General features: G+C 40.0%; 1 protein-coding gene across 4 annotated transcripts in view; it reads left to right on the plus strand.

Moving 5' to 3' along the window:
• The window catches only part of MDH1B (malate dehydrogenase 1B), a 33,568-nt gene extending 31,124 nt beyond the window's left edge, over nt 1–2,444 (plus strand). For all 4 annotated transcript variants that reach the window (XM_033230550.1, XM_033230546.1, XM_033230549.1 and 1 more), the window contains 2 exons: nt 427–495; nt 1,573–2,444. In XM_033230550.1, coding sequence (XP_033086441.1) covers nt 427–495; nt 1,573–1,601 — 98 coding nt within the window. In that variant the 3' untranslated portion in view covers nt 1,602–2,444. The remainder of the gene's footprint in view (nt 1–426; nt 496–1,572) is intronic.
• Nucleotides 2,445–15,211: the final 12,767 nt, after the last annotated feature.

Here is a 15,211-nt window from a genome sequence, read left to right on the forward strand (position 1 = left end):
ACTGTATTTTTTCTAAAGCTGCCTATACAAACCGTATATCCAAAAAATAATAATTTAGTCTGTTTCCATTTTTACAACTTCACCTGAAACTGTCTGTTTAGAAGGAAGCTAGCAATCATTGAGAAGTTGCCTAGTGGTTTATGGGGGCCAGGGAAGGAGGCTTCATAGGGATGTTGGTAGAAAGATGCTATACTGAGCAGTTGACTAAACATCTGCTTGTTCATATTGTCCACTCAGGACAAGGATAAGTCATCATCAATGGTTGAGACTTTATATAACAGTGGTCTAGCATCTTGTAACTCCTAGGAGAGCAATGCATTCAGAGAACCTTCAGAGTGGAAGGAACAAGATAGAAGAAAATGAAAATAACTGCAAAAATTATTGCGCTTTACATACTAAAAACTATTCTTTTAACTCTATTTGCAGCAGCAGATTTTCTAAATCGGATTCCTCAAACTACCTTTGAAAAGCCACAGAGTCTTGAGTTCCTAAATGGTAGGTGGTAGACAAAACATTAACTAATATTTTCTTATTCTACAAGTGTAACTGGGTAGTAGAGGATCAAGTTTCCTTGCAATACTATTCTTGTGAAACCCTCCCCACTTCCCACATCCCCGGGGACCCAGCCTTGATTGCTTACTCTCCTGGATCCTAGCTTCCCACTTTATTTTTAAAGACAGGGTCTGCTCTGTTGCCCAGGCTGAAGTGCAGTGGTACAGTCACAGCTCACTGCAACCTCAGCCTCCTAGACTTGTGATCCTCCCAACTCAACCCCTCAGGTAGCTGGGACCACAGGCATGCACCACCACACCCAACTAATTTTTAAATTTTTTTTGTAGATCTAGGGTATCACAGTGTTGCCCAGGCTGGTCTCAAACTCCTGGACCCAAGTGACCATCCACTTTGGCCTTCTAAAGTGCTAGAATTACAGGCATGAGCCACCGTGCCTGGCCTGCTTCCCACTTTTGCAACCAAACCTTTGAGAACCTAATCCTTCCCTCAAGATGAATAAGTAAGGAAATTGACACAAGTAATCTGCATGTCCAGAATTCCCAAGTATATAACTGAGTTGAAAACAAAGCTGATGTAGGTTTCTTTGTGGTTGACCAGTCAGGATATTCACCCAAGCCCCCACCCTTTTATTTAAATGTTCAATAAAATGAACAAAATCTCATGCACCTTTCGTTCTGAAATGTATGGTATGAAGGACTTAGGAATGGGGCTAATCGGGGGAATTAGAATTGGTGCATAGAGGAGCAGCAAAGCCAAGAGCAGAAATGGAGCTGACAACATAGCTGCATACACGATTTGGAATGAAAAGCAAGGTGCCAGGAGAGAGCACATAAAAATAGCTTATGGCCAGGGAAGAGGCCACAGTTAGTTTTGCTGTATGAAAATACCTAGCTATGATCTCGTGGCTTTATTTCCCCATAGAATCACTCTCACGCGTGCACTTTCTCAGCTATTGAATCATGAATACAGGAATCCAGCAAACAAAAAAGCTAATAAAAACATATGCTACTAACATATTTTGGAAATAGTTATATATTTTCATTTCTTTTCCTTTTACAGGCTTTGAAGGCAAAACTGTGGAATCCTAACAGATCAAATTGGATGAAATACATAATTACTTGGTAGCATAATAAATATAGAAAGAATTTACATACATGTCTATATTGAAGGAAGAATAATTTGAAAGATTTATGTCAGTCTTAGATAATACCATGCAAGGCAATTAAATCACTGTGACAACATAAAGGTCAGAGTTCAGTTATTTTGCGTTACTTGTATCCACTTACGTTTGTTTAATAATAATTGCATTTTCTCAGAAATATTTTGGTGTCAAATGCTATCTTTTATACTACATTAAAATAGAGTTGTCAGTTATTGCATCTGCCCATACATCTTCTGAGAGAACCTGCTTCCTTCCACCAGTCATACCTAAGACCTGCACCTCAGTGACCATGTTTGCTCAAATGTCCTCACCACCTTGGTCTCAGCTAATTAAGCCAAACAGATGTACCTCACTCAAGGATAACCAATCATATTTTCTCTCTCTCTCAAAAAAAAATTGAACTGAGACCAATGAGTAAGTTGGTGACTGGGTCAGGTTAATGGTAGTGAACTATGTGCCTGTGAGCTCTTCAGAGCTAGTTGGGTTCACCACCTTCATAAGACCTGCCTTTGTACCATTTTTCCTTGGATGTGCTTTGTTTAAGTGTCTGTACAATAAATCACATTTTTTTAAAGCTTAGATTGAATAGGTTTCTGCTCCTTCACAACAGATATGGCCTGAATAAAATGAATTTTGAAAGAAAAGCATAATATTTTTATCATATAATTGCATGGTTTAAGTAAAAATTACAGTCTTTTATTAAAGCAGTAATAGCCAAACCAGTATGCTCAGATATTTTCCAGCTAGTAAGACCCTTTACAAATGCCAATTAGGAACTTTTGAAAGCTCAGGAGTCATGTGAAAAGCTGCTGATATCTGTGCTTTCTCTGTATGCTTAATAGCTCTTAAGATATAAATCATATTCTGAAAACTCAGGGAAATTGCAGATGCATCTTCTGCATTGCTTCTGCACCATTATAATGCAATGGGTAGTTTCAAACCCATAACTGACTTTTGCTTGTTTCCAAAGTCAGCACTTCATTTGATGTTATTGTGAAGAAAGCTTAATATCTGTGTTAAGGACATTGATTTTGTGCCCTAATCTTACCAATACCATTGCCTGACTTTGTGGGGTCCTCAACCCAAGGAATGTGACCACAGAGAACAATACCTGGATGGAAAATCAAATGGCGCTTCACACAGAGCTGAGCATATGGCGATTTTGCCCCTTATGAGAAAACTAAGCAAGATTGGAAACCGTGATTCAGACCAAGAAGCCCAAGCTAAACTTCCTGCTCCATATCCCTTGAATCAGTTATGTGACTCACTTATTACCCATAACCAGATAGAAAAGCTGGAACAAAGAACACAACCATGAACACATCATCTTTCAATGTAGTGGCCCTGCCCCTTAGTGATTTTCTTCCCATGAGTGCCAAATTGTGAACAATGAGATAATGAGCTTCTTCTCCAATTGGCGGACATCTAGGAAAGGGCTAGAGGAGATCTAGACAGAGTTTTGCCCCCTTTTGCGACATACTCATCCCCATCCCCAGAAGTCTGTATTTCCAGCATGAATATGAACTGCCATATGTTTGGACCACCATAGGATGACAAGAATGCTCTAGAATAGTCTCCTGTAGGAGAGTAGAGTGGATTGATTTTAATCACCATATCTACTACCACACATTTGTCCCAAATTAATATATGGAATTACACTGGGAGGAAAGTGTTAAGTGTTTGCTATTTATTTAGAAATAATAATGATGCCACTTCAAAAATATTTTTCAGGGTGATTTGGTTTGACTCTGTGTCTCCACCCAAATTTCATCTTGTAGCTCCCATAATTCCCATGTGTTGTGGGAGGGATCCGGTGGGAGATAATTGAATCATGGGGGTGGGTCTTTCATGCTGTTCTCACGATAGTGAGTAAGTCTCCCAAGATCTGATGGCTTTAAAAATGGGAGTTTGCCTGCACAACCTCTCTCTTTGCCTGCCGCCATCCACATAAGATGTGACTTGTTCCTCCTTGCTGTCCACTATGATTGAGAGGCCTCCCCACCCTGTGGAACTGTGAGTTCAATTAAACCTCTTTCTTTTGTAAATTGCCCAGCCTCGGGTATGTCTTTATCAGGAACATGAAAATGGACTAATACATGGGGCACAGGGAGGTTTTTTTTTTTTTTGACTGATGCACTAGTTCTTATGGTAGCCTGTTATATATAATAGACCAACTTGGGAAATCTTAAGTCTGATTTTCCCGTTAAAAGTAACTTTAATGTGAGGTTATTGTAAGTAGTTTCTCTATGTTGTTAAAGCTATCATGGTAAAGCCATGAGGGAGGAATATTCTGTAGAAAAATTAGAGTATTGTTTGGAGAAAGGCATTATGTGTATAAAGTAATTAATTGGTCACTGAAATCTGAGTTAAGCATCTATAAATCTTTGTAGCTATAGCAAGCACTATTAGTTGCCCTCCTTACAGCCCGGCTTCATTCTCGTGACCAACAGAAGTCTGATTTTGTTGGGATGGTTGATGGGCCCAATAAATGGTGAAATATCTAATTTAGTCCCATTTGCCAGTGATTGGTCTAGGGGTAGGCATACGGCTCAATTTTGGACACTGATAGATAAGTGTTCTAGAGGCCTGCATGAGAGAGAGAGAATAAATGGTATGCAAGGAGAAAGCACTTTGGCTCCCACCTACTTCCTTCCTGCTTAAATGCTGTCCTACTGAGATATAATGCTCACAGCTTCAGCAACCATTTTGTAGCCATGAGAAGAGACATCACCAACATAGGAGGGTAGCAGTAAAGAAAGACAGAAAAAGCCTGGTGCCTAATCCTGAGGCCTTGATGACTTCAAAGAGCCTCTGAACCAACCCTGGATCAACTCCAGAACTTCTGTCTAACAAACGATAAATAACACTAGGTTTTAAGTCCATGTTAATGATGGGTTCTATTACTTATTGACAATGGCTGCATACTTACATATGTGGCTATATATACTTATAGCTAACAGCTATTTAACTTAATAGAGAAATATCTTTCAATCATTCGTTTTAAGTGAATTAATAAGAAATATACTTAGATCATTTGTTTTTTAGAGACAAATTCTCGCTCTGCACCCAACCTGGAGTGAAGCGGCACAACTACGGCTCAGTGCAACCTAGAATTCCTGGGCTCAAGCCACCTTCCCACCTCAGCCTCTCAAGTAGCTGGGACTACAGGAACATGCCACCACACCTAGCTAATTTATTTTTGTAGATGGGGTCTTGCTATGTTACCCAGGCTGGTCTTGAACTTCTGGACTCAAGTGATCCTCCCGCTTCAGCCTCCTGAGTAGCTGGGACTACAAGCATGAACAACCACACTCAGCCCCTAGACAAACTGACTTTTCTGACTCGGCCAGGCTCAAAATCTATACTGACTGTTATATTTGTTCTATTTTCCCCAATTCCAGTCAGTAAATGCCATCAACTTACTTCAATTTTAGAACATGATTTTTGACATTAGTATGAATCAGAATCACTTGTTAAAACAGATTGCTGGGGGCCGGGCATGGTGGCTCACACCTGTAATCCCAGCTCCTTGGGAGGCCGAGGTGGGCAGATCACTTGAAGTCAGGAGTTCAACACCAGCCTGGCCAACCTGGTGAAACCTCATCTCCACTAAAAATACAAAAATTAGCCAGGCATGGTGGCACCTGCCTGTGGTCCCAGCTACTCCAGAGGCTGAGGCCAGAGAATCACTTGAACCCGGAAAGGGGAAGCAGAGGCTGCAGTGAGCCAAGATCGTGCCACTGCACTCTAGCTGGGGTGACAGAGCAAGACTCTCTCAAAAAAAAAAAAAAAAAAAAAAAAAAACAACAACAAACCAAAAGGATTGCTGGGGACCATCTCCAGAGTTTGTGACTCAGTAAGTCTTAGTTCTAACAAGTTCTCAGGTGAGGCTGATGCTACTGATCTGGGGACCATACTTTGACAACCACTGCCCTACACTATGTCTTCAAATTTCATCTCACTGAAGCCTCGATAGATCTTACACAGTGAGGTGGCCTTTCCTCTCTTGGCCAAACCATTACTTATTTCTTTTTATTTCAGGGAGATGAACATTATGAGACTCCAAGAGACAGAAATAGGATAAAGAGCTATTCCTCCAGCTACACCCTACCAGATGCAACTGTGAAATAATGCGTAACTTCCATTTGCTCCTTTGCTGGCCTTAAAACTAACATCTTTAACTCTAAAACGGTCCTGGCCCAGAGCTGAAAGCTTACTCAGTCTGCAGAGGACACAGAAAGGTTACCCAAGCTTGCAGCTGAGTTTCTGGAAGCAAACTGGTGACTCTTCCCAACAGTGAGCAGCTGTTCTGCCCCTCATATTAATTTCTTCTGGGCAGAAAAAGTGAGCCCACAGAGATATCTAATCACAAGTCTCTCAGTTTCTTGGTACAAAGAAGCATGATTTCTATACGGAGAGGCCATAGCAAAGGTTTTGCAGAGTCCTGGCAGCCTCCTCCTTTGTAGGTGGGCTACCCATCTCTGGGAAAGCAGCCACAAACCCTAGTGTGTCTTGCTCAAGAGCAACACACATAAGTCATACTTAAGCAATGCCATCAAAATTATGTTTTCATCTACAGTCCCCAAAATTACCACCATGTTTGCAAAATCCCATGATGAGCCCTCAGTCCTCATGCTGACTTGACCTGTCTGTAGCATTTAACATACGTCTTAGGCCCTTCGTGCTACTATAACAAAGTACCATTGGCCAGTAGCTTAGAAACAACAGAGATTTATTTATCACTCTTCTAGAAACTGGGAAGTCCAAGATCAAGGTGGCAGCGGATTCAGTGTTAGGTAAGAACACGTTTCTTGGTTCATAGATGGTGCCTTTTCACTGTATCTCCACATGGTGGAAGGGGCTAGGCAGCTCTCAGATGCTTTTTTTAGAAGGACACTAATCCTATTCATGAGGTCTCTACCCTAATGACCTAATCACCTCCCAAAGGCACCACCTCCTAAAGCCTGCTGTGGTTTGAACGTTCATCCCCACTAAACCTTATGTTAAAATTTCATCCTAATGTTGGATGTGGAGCCTAGTAAGTATTTGGGTCATGAGGGTGGATCTCTCACGAATAGATTAATGCCCTCCCTTGGGGTGAGTAAGTTCTCTTGCTCTTAGTTTCTGTGAGAGCTGATTGTTGAAAACTGCCTGGCACCTCCCCACTTCTCTTGCTTCCTCTCTCACCATGTGATCTCTATATATGCCAGCCCCCTTTTGCCTTCCACCATGAGTAGAAACTGCCTGGGGCCCTCGCCAGATGTCCAATCTTGAACCTTCCAGCCAGCAGAATTATGAGCCAAATAAACCTCTTTTATTTATAAACTACCTCAGGTATTCCTTTATAGCAACACAAAGCTAACTAAGCTAGCATCACATTGGGGATTAGTTTTCAAAATATTAATTTGAGTAGGGGGAGCAAACATTCAGTCCATAACAACATAGCCAATCATTTCCTTTTCTCTGATACACTTACTTCACCTGCCTTTTAGGGCATGAGACTTTCATGGTTTTCTTCCTACTTCATCCCCATGATGTGCTTTACTATTTTTTTTTTTTTTTTTTTTTTTTTTGAGACGAGTCTCGCTCTGTCGCCCAGGCTGGAGTGCTGTGGCCGGATCTCGGCTCACTGCAAGCTCCGCCTCCCGGGTTCACGCCATTCTCCTGCCTCAGCCTCCCGAGCAGCTGGGACTACAGGCGCCCACCACCTCGCCCGGCTAGTTTTTTGTATTTTTAGTAGAGACGGGGTTTCACCGTGTTAGCCAGGATGGTCTCGATCTCCTGACCTCGTGATCCACCGACTCGGCCTCCCAAAGTGCTGGGATTACAGGCTTGAGCCACCGCGCCCGGCCGCTTTACTATTTTTTAGTCTCTGTGCTGATTTATCCTCTTAACACCCTTATAATATTAGAGTACACCAGGGATCTGTCCTTGATTGCCGTCTATAGCTACTCATGACTCCACCTAGTCCATCTATATGCAAGTAATCCCCTAATTTATATCTCCAGGCCAGTCATCTCTTCCAAACTGAAGATTCCCCTATCCTACTTGCATTTGCACTTAAATGGCTGATAGATGCGTGAATTAGCATGTTTCAAACTTATCTCTTAATTCCCTTATCTCCCACCTGCTCCTCCAACAAAATCTCAATAAACAAGAATCTCATCTTTCCATTCACTCAAACCAAAATTCCTGGAGTCATCCTTACCTTCTTTTTCTTTTACACTCTATGCTCAATCACAGGAAGTCCTGATAGCTCTACCTTCAAAATCGTTTTCTGGATTTACCAGAAGCCAAATTTTACCATTACTCTCTGGGTCCAAGCCTCTACTGTCTTCTGGATTATTGTAGAGCCTCCTAAGTAGTCTCACTTCTTTATCCTTGGCATCTTACAGACTATTCTTAGGATAGTAGCTACTGCGGGGTTTGTATATTTGATTGAAATTTCTAAATGTCATGTTGAAATTTTATCCCCAATATAGATTCTAACAGGAGGTATTGGGTCACGAGAGTGGATCCTTCATGAATTGCTTTGTGCCATCCTCACAATAAATGAGTCTTACTCTGTTAGTTTCCACGACAGTTGATTGCTGACAAGCATCCTGGACTTCCCTCTTCATTCTCTTGCTTCCTCTCTCACTGTGCAATCTGTGTAGGCCAACTTCCCTTCACCTTCTGCCATGAATAGAAGTTTCCTGAGGCCCTTATCAGAAACAGATGTTGCCACCATGCTTCTTGTACAGCCAGAAGAACTATGAGCCAAATAAACTTATTTTCTTTATAAATTATCCAGCGTCGGGTATTCCTTTATGGAAACACAAATGGACTGAAATGGTAGCCAAAGTGATACCCTTTTTTAAAATGTAAATCAGGTGTAAGGAAGGGGTCCAGTTTCAGCTTTCTTTACATGGCTAGTCAGTTTTCCCAGCACCATTTATTAAATAGGGGATCCTTTCCCCATTGCTTGTTTTTGTCAGGTTTGAGGAAGATCAGATGGTTGTAGATGTGTGGTGTTATTTCTGAGTTCTCTGTTCTGTTCCATTGGTCTATATGTCTGTTTTGGTACCAGTACCAGGCTGTTTTGGTTACTGTAGCTTTGTAGTATAATTTTAAGTAAGGTAGCGTGATGCCTCCAGCTTTGTTCTTTTTGCTTAGGATTGTCTTGGCTATATAGGCTCTTCTTTGGTTCCATATGAAATGTAAAGTGATTTTTTTCTAATTCTGTGAAGAAAGTCAATGGTAGTTTGATGGAAATAGCATTGAATCTATAAATTACTTTGGGCTGTACGGCCATTTTCACATTTATTCCTCCTTTTCATGAACATGGAATGTTTTTCCATTTGTTTGTGTCCTCTCTTATTTCCTTGAGCAGTAGTTTGTGGTTCTCCCTGAAGAGTCCTTCACGTCCCTTTTAAGCTGTATTCCTAGGTATTTTATTCTCTTTGTAGCAATTGTGAATGGGAGTTCATTCATGGTTTGGCTCTCTGCTTGTCTGTTGTTGGTATATAAGAATGTTTGTGTTTTTTGCACATTGATTTTGTATCCTGAGACTTTGCTGAAGTTGCTTACCAGCTTATGGAGTTTTGGGTCTGAGACGATGGGGTTTTCTAGATATAGGATCATGTCATCTGCAAACAGAGACAGTTTGACTTCCTCCCTTCCTATTTGAATACTCTTTATTTTTTTCTCTTGCCTGATTGCCCTGGCCAGAACTTCCAATACTGTGTTGAACAGGAGTGGTGAGAGAGGGCGTCTTGTCTTGTGCCGGTTTTCAAAGGGAGTGTTTCCAGCTTTTGCCCATTCAGTATGATATTGGCTATGGGTTTGTCATAAATAGCTCTTACTATTTTGAGATATGTTTTATCAATACCTAGTTTGAGAGTTTTTAACATGAATGATGTTGAATTTTATTGAAGGCCTTTTCTGCATCTATTGACATAATCATGTGGCTTTTGTCATTGGTTCTGTTTACATGATGGGTTACATTTACTGATTTGCATATGTTGAACCAGTCTCACATCCCAGGAAATGCATGCAGGACTTAAAGCCTAAATGATGAGTTGATAGGTTCAGCAAACCATCATGGCATATGTATACCTGTATAACAAACCTGCATATTCTTTGCTTGTATCCCAGAACTTAAAGTAAAATAAAAAATATATATGGAAAAGAAGATTATCCTTTGGGAATTAAACTGCAGTCATCACATACAAAATGGATTGCAAGAGAGATATACAAAAAGGAAAAAAGAATTTTCTTCTCACTTCCAAGAATAGGACACTAATGAATTATATTTTGAGGGTGAAATGACCAGTCATCTTAAAGTAACAGAATGAATCCCAGGCTTCAGTTAATAGCTAACTTTGACTATAAATTAATTTTAAATTTTGGTACATCTAAAAAAAGGAATTATCAATCAAAAAGGAATTATCAATCAAAAAGGGATTGTGTCAACCACGGAAAAAAAGAAAATCACAAAAATTGGTGATATTCATCCAAATAGTTTCCAACAGAGTAACAGCTTTTTATAATACATAGTATAACCCCTTTGGTAAGATTATCTCTACAGAAAGGATAGATGAATCTGATGATTTTTAACTTTTATCATTAAACATATACTTTATTTAAAAAAATGTGAATCAGATTGTAGCTCAACTACGTTTAGGAGCTCATAGAGGCTCTCCACTACAGAATAAAAGTCAAAGTCCTTATGATGGCCTAAAAGGCCACATGATCTGTACCCACTCCCACCTTTTCATGTCTCTGATCTCCTCTCCTACTACTATTTTTCATGCGTATACCACTCTGCTGTCACCACATAAGCCTCTTGGTTGTACCTTATATCTTCCAGGCACACTCCCACCTCAGAGCCTTGCACTAGTCATTTCCTCTACATGGAACACTCTTTTGTTAAATGATATGGACCAACGCTTCACTTCCTACAAGCCTTTGCTCAAATTTCACCTTTTTAATAATGCCTATATATACCATGCTGTTTAACACTGCTATCTGCCACTCTCAGGAATCTCAGGCCCCTTTATCCTGCTCTACTTTTTGTTGTATTCCACAGCGCTTACAATCTCACATTATTATTGTTAGTTCATGTATTACACTTTTTGCCCATTGTCCTTCTAACACACTAAAAAGAAAGCTCTATAGTAGTAATACTTATCTGCTTTGTGGTGTTTTCTAAGCACCTAGAATAATGCCTAGCACACAGTTTTGATCAATACATACTTTGGATCCCTCTCTTCTAAATTCCAACAATACTCATTCTTCTTTTTTTCTTTTTTTTCTTAATCCCCTGGGCACCCACCCCTGAGTACCATGCACTGGCCGACCCCTGGAGTTCCACTTTGCCCCATTCCTGAGTGCCCTCCGTGTGTGCCTCCCCCCACCATGCCCTCTGTAGGGCCCTGGGCACCTATCCCACCAACTGGGTGCCAGTCCTTAGCCCACCCTTTTGGATGTCCATTCCCTCCCACTCTGGGTGTCGGCAGCCTGGGTGCACTTCCCTGCCAGCATGAATGGGCTGTCTATCAGGCTGATATCACCTTGGTAAAATTCGCCACTATCGTCTATTCTTCACCTTTGCAGGATTAGAAATATAGTTTGCAGCTACCATTAACGTCCCTCAGATAACCAAGCCAACAATGCTAATGATAGAACAAGAATTCCAGCTTACCAATCTTAGACTTAAAATAGAAGTACCAAAGTTAACAGATGTTCACAGCTCTAAAAGTCCATTAACTTCCTGCACAAGCTACATGGAAACACAAATTATAATCAGAAGGCTCAGAGTCAGAACAAGAAGTAGTTACACGATTTGGGTATCTGATGGTCTTAGATGCTAATTAACTTGTATCTTCACAATGGAGCCATATCCAATGTCTACTGGTAGATATCACAGGCAAGGCACTCTCCCTGCACAGTGCTAACCAGCCTCTCCTGATTCATTTATCCAACACATTTCTTGGGTACTTATGATGAGTCATGTAGTGTGGGAGGCAGGCACTGAGCATACAGGGACAAATAAGACAAAATAGCTCTTGTTCCTGCTTTTGAAGAGTTTGTTTTCTAGTGAAGAAGGCAAATATTAAGCCAATAAACATATAACGAAGCAAGATGACCACAGGCTGTGCTGGGAGCAATGACTAAAACAGAGTGATGTGTTAAAGCTATTCCAGATAGGGTTGTCATGGAAGAGCTCAGTGGAGCCTTACGATGAATGTGAGGCAGTCGTGAGATGAGCTGGAGGAAGCTTTCCAAGCAGGGGCAGCAGCAAGTGCAAAGGCCCAGTGTAGGGGGTAAAAGAGGAGACGGGTTACTTTTTAAAAACAGAAAGAAGCTAGCCAGTATAAGTGCAAGAGAGTTATGGGATACATTTGAACAAAAAGGCAGGTCTTGGAAGTTTTCACAAAATCTTGGTAGATAATTTGGATTTTCAAGGCACTAGCAAGTACATTCTGAAGAAAAATTTAGAGGAATGAAAGAATAGATGGTAGGATACCATTTAGGAGGCTATTATGAGAGTTCATGAAAGAGATGCTAGTGGCTTAGACTAGGAAGATGGTGATAAGGATGAGAAGCAGAAAAATTGAGATATATTCTGGATGGATATATCTCACTCATAGGATTTCTTTTTTTGAGACAGAATGTCACCACTGTTGCCCAGGCTGGAGTGCAGTGGCATGGTCTAGGCTCACTGCAACCTCTGCTTCACAGGCTCAAACCATCCTCCCACCTCAGCCTCCCAAGAAGGAGTAGTGGAGACTACAAGTGCACACCACCACACCTGCCTAATTTTTGTATTTTTAGTAGAGATAGGCTTTCACCATATTGCCTCAAACTCCTGATCTCAAGCGATCGACCCGCCTCACCCTCCCAAAGTGCTGGGATTACAGGTGTGAGTGACTGTGCCCAGCCGCATTCATGGGATTTTAAGTTGGAATGAATATAGCAAGGAGAGTAAATAAAAAGGAGAAATCAAAAATTAACTGGTTTCAGTTTGAACAACCAGCTGGATGATGGTGCCATTTCCTAAAATGTAAATAGAGAGAGGAACAGATTTGTGGGTAGAATAGAAAATCAGGGGCATGTCAAGCTTAATACCTAAGTGGAAGTACTAAGTTATCGATGAGTCTGCAGTTCAGAGAAGAGGGCAGGCCTAGAGTCATCAATTTGTGAATCACTAGCTTAAAGGTGGTAAGGGACCTAGGCACAATGTGACATGTGTAGGAAGGGAAGGGTGAGGAAGGGAGCCCAAGACCCATTCTGAAGGCGCTCCCATATTTAAGGGCCAGATCTACAAGGAGAGGCCAACAAAGAAGACTCGAGACAAACTTCAGTTGGAAGAGAACCTGTAGAGTGATAAAACAGAGGCAAAGAGACAATGTTTGGAAAGGGAAAGTTTTAAAAGATGAGCTAAACGTTGAGCAAATGAACAAATATATCAATGTTTTTGGAAGCCAGGATAATCAAGATTGGGGAAGGGTAAAACAGATATAGGAAAGGGAAAGGGAAAGGGAAAGGGAAGGAAGAACACTGTGGTTTCGGATTGCTAGATTGGAATTGAAGGTATCATGATGAACTTATGAAAAAGCCTAGAAAACAGTGGCATCCCCATACAATGAACACATTTAGCACCTAAATTTTGAGTTCTGAAACCACTCCCTACTAAAAGAAACCAACCCTTTTTGAAGAAATTATTGATTCTAGCATTGGGGCAGGGAACATATGTGATAAATCTGCAATATCTTATTGACCCAGAAAATGAGAAAATGCTAAAAAAAAAAAAAAAAAATTGGATGTGATGTGTTTAAAGGAAGGACACAGACATCAGCTTTCAGGGACACCACCTTAATTAAATATACACACGTAATGTCACACAGTAATTAGACAAACCGTAGCATCCCCATAGCAGTGAACCTCCTCATGTGATACACTAAGAAGGACAAAGAGTTTCTTCTGGTATCCTTGCTCCCCAGAAATGTATAAATTGAAAAATAATCTTGGGGAAACAACATACAAACTCAACTGGAGAAACTTTCTACATGATAATTGACCTATACTATTCAAAAATGTCAATGTCACGATAAACAAGAAAAGGCTGAGGAAGTGTTCCAAAGTACAGGGTACTAAAGAACTACGACAACTAAAGGCAATGTGTGATGCTGGATTGGATCTTGGATCAGGAAATAAAATGTTATAAAGGACATTATTTGCAAAATTTAAATACTGTCTGTTAGATAATAGCATTATATCAATTTTAAATTTCTTGATTTAAAAAATTATATAGTAGCTATGTAAGGGAATCATCTTTAAAAAGTACAGGCTGAAGTATTTAAGAGTAAAAAGCCAAAATGTCTGCAACTTAATCTTAAATGGTTCAGAATAAAATCATGATATGTGTGTATTTGTACAAACATTTTTACAGTAACAATTAGTGATTCTGGAGGAAGGGCATATGAGAGGTTTTTTTGTTTTTGTTTTTGTTTTTTTACTATTCTTCCACCTTTTATATATTTTGAAATTGCAAAATAAAGTTTAGTAAGATAAAGCGAGAAAGATGTACTTTGGACTTAGCAATATGGAAGTCACTGATGAATTTGATCTATAGTTTTAAGAGTCTCAGCCATGAAATCATAGCCTCTGCTAGCTTTCTACCTAAATATTTTTAAATTTCTCTCAAATTATGAGTTAAACCTTTCTTTTATATTTTCCAACTGGATTGTTTTTGTAATTTTTATGTGTTTCACCTGTTCTGCAAACTGTGGCAAAATCATGAAATAAGAAACAGAAGATGTAAAAACAATGGGAAAAAGATAAAGGGAAATCTCCTTGACATCAGTGTAGGCAACGGCTTTTTGGATCAGACCCCAAAAGCACAGACAACAAAAGCAAAAATAGGCAAATGAGATTACCTCAACGAAAATGCTTCTGCATAGCAAAGGAAACAATCAAGAGAATAAAGAGACAACCTACAGAATGGGAGGAAATATTTGCAAACCATGTCTCTAATAAGGGGTAAATATTCAAAATACATAAGACATGCAAACAACTAAATAGCAAGAAAACAAATAATCTGATTTTAAGATGGGTGAAAGACCTGAATTAAAATTTCTCAGAAGAAGACAACAAATAGCCAGCAGGTTTATGAAAAAAATGTTCACTATCATGAGTCCCCAGGGATATGCAAATTAATACCACAATGAGATATCACCTCAGACCTGTTAGAATGGCTATAATCAAAAAGACCAAGAGTAACAAGTGTTAGCGAGGAGGTGGAGAAAAGGGAACCCTTTCATGCTGTTGGTGAGAATGTACATTAATACAGCCATTATGGAAAATAATACGGAGGTTCCTCAAAACATTAAAAATAAAATTATATGAACCAGCAATCCCACTACTGGGTATATATCCAAAGGAAATGGATCATTATATCAGAGATATCTGTCCTTCATGTTTACTGCAGCACTATTCACAACAGCCAAGATTGGCGTAAACCTCAGTGTCCATCAAAGGGTGAATAGATAA

Source organism: Trachypithecus francoisi, unplaced genomic scaffold (assembly GCF_009764315.1).
Source record: "Trachypithecus francoisi isolate TF-2019V2 unplaced genomic scaffold, Tfra_2.0 Lachesis_group13, whole genome shotgun sequence".
Classification (NCBI taxonomy): Eukaryota; Metazoa; Chordata; class Mammalia; order Primates; family Cercopithecidae; genus Trachypithecus; species Trachypithecus francoisi.